We start from the raw sequence: 8,124 nt of genomic DNA, 5'->3' as shown, positions 1-8,124 counted from the left end.
CGCCGCTTGGCCTTGCGCCGGTTCTTTTTTCGCTCAGATTCTCCGTTTCTCCGGTAGGAATGATCTGGGCTGGGGCTGCCCCTTCTCCTCGACCGGCTGTAATAGTCATCCCGATGGCTCGTCCTGTTTCTCCTTTCAGAGTTTTTAGATAACTGATTAGTCCGTTCAGGAGAAATACGTATGTCTCTGTTGGCCTCCCAAAACTCATTGTTTGGGTTTTTGAATACATGAAGAAAGTTGCAGTGTTTCCCTCTTGGACACTTCTGCCTTTCAAACAAGCCTGCAACAGATCAGGGTTTGCTTTTTTTATGAACCAGACCTGTGGAATCTCTTTCTTCTTTATGTACCTACTGGAAAGACACCTAATAAACTGAACTTTGTGTCTTCAAACAAAAACATGCATCTGACCACCGACCAATTTATTTCACGCAAGATTTTCAGTACATACATTCCTCAGAATTAACTTTTTTTAACAGCTATAAAGGTTTTAGCTTAAAACAATTTTCATCAATAATTTTGCTATCTTAATCTAAGAATGTAAATATAGGTAAGTCATATGTGATAGTTACTGCTAAGAAATGATGACGGTTGAGAAACTGTTTGCTCTTTAGAGAGGAAAAACTAGTACTTCACATAGGTTCGCCTTAAGATTATTATTGCCCAAGCTAGGATCAAAGCTTTCTTTTCCAGTCCAAGGTAAGTCCACTAGAAAATTCACTTACGTGACACAGCATGAATATTCATCCCCTTTCTTTCCTAGATCTACGCAAGCAAGTTAGCTTATTTGTCTTCCAAAGAGAAGTTAACTACAACACTAGGGAGAACTGAAAGCTACAGCTAATTCCCTTTTTCACTTCCCTAAGTACTCTTTCAATAACACACATTCTCTTTTCCAAGTGTTGATGTGACTCACCACAAATAGCAGTTTTCCACCTTGTCACAGGACAAAATTCACAGTGAAGCTGTCGGCCTGCATACCACCGTCCACTGAAGAGAGCAAGAGCTGCCTGACAGTCCTTCTCCCTTTAAAAAGTGAAAATGGCACATAGCATTGTTAGCATACAATCACTTAAGATGCTCCTGACCAGTTTTAAGCTCTCATTACTCGGTATGAGAATGAATCACTTGGATTATACAGTGTTCACTACTGGCCTTTGGAGTTTAGTTCCAAAACTCCATGAGACTGTGAGTACTTACGACTGGTACTGGACGTACACATTTCCTCGCAGGTGAGGCTCATAGTTGCAACTGACCTAAAGGGATGGAAACGCTAATTTAGCACAGCAGAAGGTTTATGCTGTACAGAAACTCACGCATCCTGAAACAGCAGTCATTCTGATTTATGACAGCTCGTCAATATGGACTCATATATGATTTTCTCCTGAACAGTTATTTTTAGCCAAAAAAAAAGAAAAAAAAAAATAACGAACCCAAACCCAACCCTTCTGGATTATGTTTAAGCGTTTCCAGCATTATGTTTTGATTAACTCTGGGACTTCTGCTTCACTCATTCCACAAGACAGCTTGTACTCAATTGTCTTGCACTGATCCAGGCCAACCCTACAGTGCAACAGCCAAATCCATCTCTGAAAACAATTAGTGGTATCCTCATGTGGAAATGTAGGATTCATTATGGTAAAAGAATCTTTAGAGCAATTTACCTTCGCAGCATCCCTGTGAGATGAGTCAGAAAAGCTGAAGTTGCTGGCTTTCACTGTACACAGTTCTGAAACACCTTTTTTCATAATGATTTAGCATTCAAAGTATATCTAAAGCTCTCAAAAATACACGATTTAACTTCCAAAAAAGGTTGTTGCTAGTTACAAAAGATTCTGAGACAGACAGGCCCAAGCAGGCTAGAACCCAGTGCTCCAGGGCAGAACTGTGAGCCCAGCCTCTCTGCCCTCAGGCCTCTTCCAACATCCACACCAAATGAGACAAGTGGCTCCTTTCATCACTGAACCTTGACTGATCCTCAGAGAATACCGCTCTGTGCAGGGGATTAGGCAAGGGCTTCAGACACAACAACAAAGCAGTTGTGTAATTAAATATTACAGATAAGCAGTTCAAACTATTTGAGATAAACAATGTCAACACAAGAACAAGCGAGAATGATTCTGCCACAGAGGGACATTCCTGGGTGGGAAAAGAAGTGTGTTTTGTCAGCATCTGCCAGATTCTGGAGTAGCATCCCAGAAAGAACAGCAAGAATAAAACCTTGGGCTACACTGGAAAGGAAGGGCAGCTGAAGAGGGCTGTGTGTAATCTGATTCTAAATGGTAGCAGAGACTTGGCTCAATCACACTCAGGATCTCTGCAGCCAAGATGTCATTTCTAAACATCTCTAATATAACGAACATACCCAGGAGAATCATATTACAGTAGCACAATTGCTTCAGAAGCTAAGAGATGCCACTCTCAAAGCTCTTAACCAGTAATTAGTCACAGGACCCAAGTATATGCTTAGGAGAGCTGCACAGAACAATGATCCACAGCTGATGATCCGAGCACCACGGTACGACAGCGCTTCAACACGCGCTCCACTGGGAATCTCCAGCCCGTCTTCTAGGATGCAGCACAGCTTGCTAATATCCCACGAGGCAGAATATGGAGGGGATACTCCTCCAAACAAGGGAAGGTTTCTTACCTATAAAGCTCATTATACAATCACTGAAAATTCACTTTTTCTACTTTCCTCTTGCCTGAAATGCTAATACAACCTCAGTTCTGAGGCAGCTGTCAGCAGAAGGAAACAAAAGGAGAAACGGCACTGCGTGCCTCCTGGCGACTGCAGGAATGGCAAGCAGAAAGGGAAAAATGCTGCAGTAGATTCTGCTACAAGGAGATTTCACTGTCCAAGCTGCATATTTTGAGGCAACAGGGGATCATTAACATACGTCATTCATCTCTGAGGTCTCCATTTACAGGTCTCTTTTCCCCCCTTAAGAAATCATAATATAAAGGGGAAAAAAAAGTACAGAACATTCAGCAAACCAAATGCACAAACTAAAAGTCATTAACAAATCTCAAGACCATTTACAAAACTTACCTGCTTGTAGTTCCTCCTACTGAAACATCTATTACCTTTTAAGTTTATTGTAATTTGAATGTACTTTATCCAGCCAGTCCTAAAATGTCAGTTTTTGGGTGCATACTCCAAATACATTTCACATCCCTACTATTTCATTCCTTAGGCACAAATACAGATTTATTTATACTGTCTTAGTGGAGCCTCTGGGGCTTATCATGATCTAAATGGAGACTGTGAAGTAAATGGACTGCTGAGCAGTATGAATAACTTGCAATATTAAAGCACAAGCTTGTGTAACAGTTTGGGGGTACAGGAGAGAAGATTCACTCCGATGAAGGCAGTGCTGTGTAACAGCAATGACAAGTTTACAGGTGACATGAGAGATGTTAGAAGGATGCTGCATCGTTCTCTAACATACATGGGATGTAGCTAGGGCACGCTGGACAGAATTCCTGTTACAGCTAGTAAAACACCACTTACACGGTATACACAACGTGTTTAACAAGCTGCTACACTCAGATGCTTACCTTGAACTGAACAACCTTCCCCACGTTCTGAAACTCGGGAAGCACGTCCTCGTAGAACTCCAGGAACTGCTGGTAGGTCTCCTCATCGCTGTACTCCAGGCTGGCGTCGGTGTCGTAGTCGTCTCTTCGGCACTGCTCCATGCCAAAGGTAATGAACATCCCTCGGACGAGCAGGGTCTTACTGGATGTTGGGTAGTTATGCTTGCGAGAACACCTGGACGTTCGTAGTGCAGAAAGAAGAGTGAGAAGGTCAGCACTTCCAACAGCAGATGCACTTGCTGAAGCTTCAGGCGCTTGCCATTTTGAGTTACGGTCATTACAAAAGAAAATCCATTAGTGGAAGATCAACCTATTTCAATTATTAGAACAAATCTTTTGGAAGTGAGTTTGCATATAATCTTAGAGGCTTTCTGCCATGTGTAAATACATTCTTGCTTAAAAAAGCACGTCTGCATAAGCTATAGATACCAGTAACAGAGTAAGAGCTAAAGTAATTTCTTTTAGGCTACTGTAGTTAAATGCATTCCCCGTTTCTCAAGGACTTTATAGAAAGACTACTGGCAATCTTTTAAGACTTTTTAAAGCAAGTCCCTGCTCTTCTTTTTGGATGCTGAACAACTTTTACTGAAGTTCTCATCATATTGGGGGTGGGAAGAGGAAGTGAGGGAAGGAAAGCATGTCTAGACCTTAGGCTGGATAAGTACAAGATTGGGGTTTTTCCAATTCTTAAAAAAAAAAAAAAAAAGATGAATCTTCTAAGTAAACCTTACCTTAATCTGCATCTTCTGGGCAGCCATAAAAATGTATCAGATATCCCTCACAACCCATCATATGCTGGCTACCTCCCTCACATGCTGAAATACAGTTCTCCCCCACAAACCTTCAGATCCAGTAAGAACAGAGATGTCAGCCTCCATGTTTATTTCACTGTGTTTTATGATCTCCATTTCAAACACTTCCCCAAGCAACTGGGTCATGCACTCTCCAACACATTTCTCCTTTTCATTACATGATCAGAAAACTAGTCAGACTAGTCTACTCTCTTTATCTAACCCTGGCAAAGCACAGACAAATTGGAGGGAGGTCAGGTCTCAAAATGGGCAATTACAACCTACACTTCAGATAGCAAGTTTCTTTCTGCATCCAGTCAGTCAGAAATTGATTCTCATTTTCTGGTTGACACCTTAGACTTTAAACAACAAAACTCCAAACTCAAAACTAAAACTGAAGATGATGAATTTGATTTTTTTTTCCTTTACATTTTTAAAAGCTGCCTCCTTTCCTGTTCTATTTGATTGACAGAACTCAAAATATTATACTCGACCAACACCATCTGTACACAAAATGAATACAGCACATGAGAGAACAAAACAACCCCCCCAGGAGAATGAATCATCCAAAATCCAGTATTACTACAAAATATTAGTGTTTGAACTACTGGGGAAATTAGTAACAGTGAACTCAGACAGTTTTAGCTTCTTCAGGACACGGTGAGCTTTGACAAGGCTCAACAATTAGTTTCTTGATAACACCGCCCCTCAATTTTTCACCACTGCTGTCCATTTCAGCTTCCAAAACATTCTTCACGTCCTTATCCTAGATTTATCTCAGTCCTTCAACTTATGGTCAACACCAGAGGTTAAAATGATCAGCATATGAAGGAAGAAGGTACATGAGGAGGAAGGAAAATAGATTAGGGTAGCTTAGATCAACTACCACTAAGAGAAGGGCAGAACATGATGTTTCTTTGTATTTATTCACCAAGGTTATTCATAGTTCAAAGCATACCTAATTTTATGTAATCCATAATTAAACCAAGAAGGTTATCTCCATTAAACACCACCGAAACAAATATACTACAGAGATTACAGAAAACTAAACATTTGAGAAGCGAAAATGCTCTCTCCAGTGAAATAGCTGGCCAAAGTTTTATTTACAAATTCAACGTATGTTTCAGAATAGAAAAAAGATGTGGCCTTGAAGCTTCTGTAGGGCCAAATTATCACATAATTATCCACAATATACAGCACACTAAAACAAATCACTTCTAGGATAAAGAAAACTACAATAGCTGAACCACACACTTCAGTGATACAAGTTAGTAAAACAGCCTTTCTAGTTTATGCTGAAGATTCAGTTAATAAGTATCAGAGTCCTTCCCTGCTGAGCTACTGTCCCTCCTTAACACACAGAAACACTGAGGGATCTTCTACCCAGATGCTGCGTTTGGGTCATCATCTTTAATGGCCACCAATGAACCTGTACTCCATGAATCCATTTATACTTTTGTCTTACTCTGTGTCCTCTGACAACAAGCTTCACAATTTGTTTCATATGAGAAAGTACTTTTTTTTTTTTTTTTTTTTTTAAAGCTGGTAAACACTCAGGGACACCTAATCAAACTGTTTAAGAATAAAAGCAAATTTCCTTCCTATCCTTCTCATGAGTTCAATGCTTATCTACCACAGCTCTCCTCCATCACCCCTTTGAAAGCAGAGCCTAGAATAGTTGTTTACTCCTCCTACAGAAGCTGTTCTTCATCTCTGATCCTCTTGTTGTCCTCTGTTTGTGCCTTTTATTGTACTTCCCTTCTGATACAGAGCAGTATACAAGTATCAAGAAAGAATGTATCATGCTTCTAAAGAGTACACAAACAGGAGAATTCAGGAAACAACACAACAGCTTTCCCAACTGCACAGATATACCTTAATTTGCTATAATCCATTTCAGATTTGGTTTTATTTTAGATCAAGCAGCATATGCAAATCAGACAAGAAAAAAAAAATAGCGAAGACACTAATACCAGAACTAATGTACTAATAACAGAAACCAAATGTAGTCTGTCTGAAAGTATCTGTACATGCATCAGAGCTGAGGAAAAGTCATTTTGACCAATGTGACCAGAATGCACTATCAATAATATGCTGTAATAATAAATAGTTCAATTCCAGCCAGGCAATGCTTTTCCTCTCAAGGTCTAGTTCCATCATGAATAACAGAACTACATCCAAATACATGAAAGCAATTTGTATAGCAATTTTTCTTCAGTTTGCATATGACCTAGTGAAGTTGCTTGCTTTTCATCTCTCCAAAACAGTTCTATGCTGGTAAATACTCAATTGATTACCTGTCTCCAAATCGGCAGGAGCCTGTTTTAATGTAGAATGGGCAATTTGCTCTGTCCTTCTCTGTTCCTATATTCTCTGGGGGCTCTGGGTTGTGCCAGGTCACGCCATTCTCCAGCTGGGGAAAAAACATTACCATACACAGAAGTTAGAAAAGAATAAAGAAATGTAATGTCAAAATAAAACTACCGATTAAATCCACGTGCAATTATGAGCACTGCCTTACTAACAAGGTAAGCTGAACCTCTTTTAAGCATTGTTTTACAAAACTGCCCATTATCTGAGGTCTCCAGTGATGGAAACCTCTTTTCTTAACAACTGTTCAGTTTTAAGGGCAAGTTTATATTCATGACTTCTTTTTAACAACAACAATCACTAAAAAAAAAAAAAATAAAATAAAAAAAAAAAAATCACTGATCTGGATGTTTTCTTTTGCTGAAGGAAAAGCTTAAGATTTTATAAACAAAAGAGTTACAATGTATTTGCTTCTCAAACAGCAATTTCATTTGTTATCCACAAGAATTACAAATATTGGGGCCAGGTCCTTTCTGTTCAGCTAAGCCCATTACCTACTTCACTTCTGCTGAGCAGCTCTTTATACGCCTGGCAGATAGAAAGCTAGGGCTATTTAATTATTTGCCTCTACAACAGCTTAAAGCTCAGTGAAGATTTCATTGCTTTTTATGTGCCTAGAAAAGGCTAAAATAAAAGTAACCTGCCAAAAGCCAGAATTTAAAAAAAATAATTAATAGTTAGCACTGGAAGTAAAAGCCTCCATACTGATCATCCTGAGACATGAAGATTTCTGTAATTCAGAATGGGATTATCATGTTGCAAGCCTTGACTGATTAAAACCACACATTTTAAAAAGGGAATTTTCATTTTGTTAACTAAAAGACCTGTGCAGCTGACTAGCCTAAGCTCTCAGTTTAAATCAACTGAAAACTGTTTATTTAGAAGCAGCATTTGACCTTGTTACCAGCTCTGTTCATGACTCTCAGGCATAACTTACTTCCAACAGAACAGCACTGTCATTTCAATAGTAACTGAACCCTGAACTGATACTATAATGAAGTCTCTAACGTACCACATTTCTGCTCTTCCTTTGCAGAAATGGCTGCTAATACTTCTTGAGCTCTGGGCAAGTTCAGAACATTTTTCTACCCACCTGATGAAATAGATTCCCTACCTGAACAACTGTTGAAGCATGAGTTCTAACCGAATACAATTCCCATGTAACTATGGCAATCAGTGTACAACATGTTAACTAGGTTAAAACTTCATTTTCAGATTCAGGCAGTGGTTTAGGCAGAACAAGAATCTTCACAAGTCTGATCATATGACAGGTATAAAAAGCCAACTTATTCTTTAAGGCAATATGAAAGACTGAATTCATCCTCTCTGAGGGTCAAATGAAAAATGCAGTTTTCCTTACTATACA

General features: G+C 39.3%; 1 protein-coding gene across 1 annotated transcript in view; it reads right to left on the bottom strand.

Moving 5' to 3' along the window:
• Positions 1-6: 6 nt before the first annotated feature.
• ZRSR2 (zinc finger (CCCH type), RNA-binding motif and serine/arginine rich 2) overlaps positions 7-8,124 on the bottom strand; it is a gene marked incomplete at both ends in the record, with an annotated part of 12,521 nt that continues 4,403 nt past the window's right edge. The window contains 5 exon segments of the mRNA XM_008935254.1: positions 7-280; positions 914-1,023; positions 1,198-1,253; positions 3,559-3,772; positions 6,686-6,801. Of these exon segments, the coding sequence (XP_008933502.1) occupies positions 7-280; positions 914-1,023; positions 1,198-1,253; positions 3,559-3,772; positions 6,686-6,801 (770 nt within the window).

Source organism: Merops nubicus, unplaced genomic scaffold (assembly GCF_000691845.1).
Source record: "Merops nubicus isolate BGI_N331 unplaced genomic scaffold, ASM69184v1 scaffold8902, whole genome shotgun sequence".
In the NCBI taxonomy this organism is placed as follows: Eukaryota; Metazoa; Chordata; class Aves; order Coraciiformes; family Meropidae; genus Merops; species Merops nubicus.
This window is presented reverse-complemented; position numbering and strand designations above follow the sequence as displayed.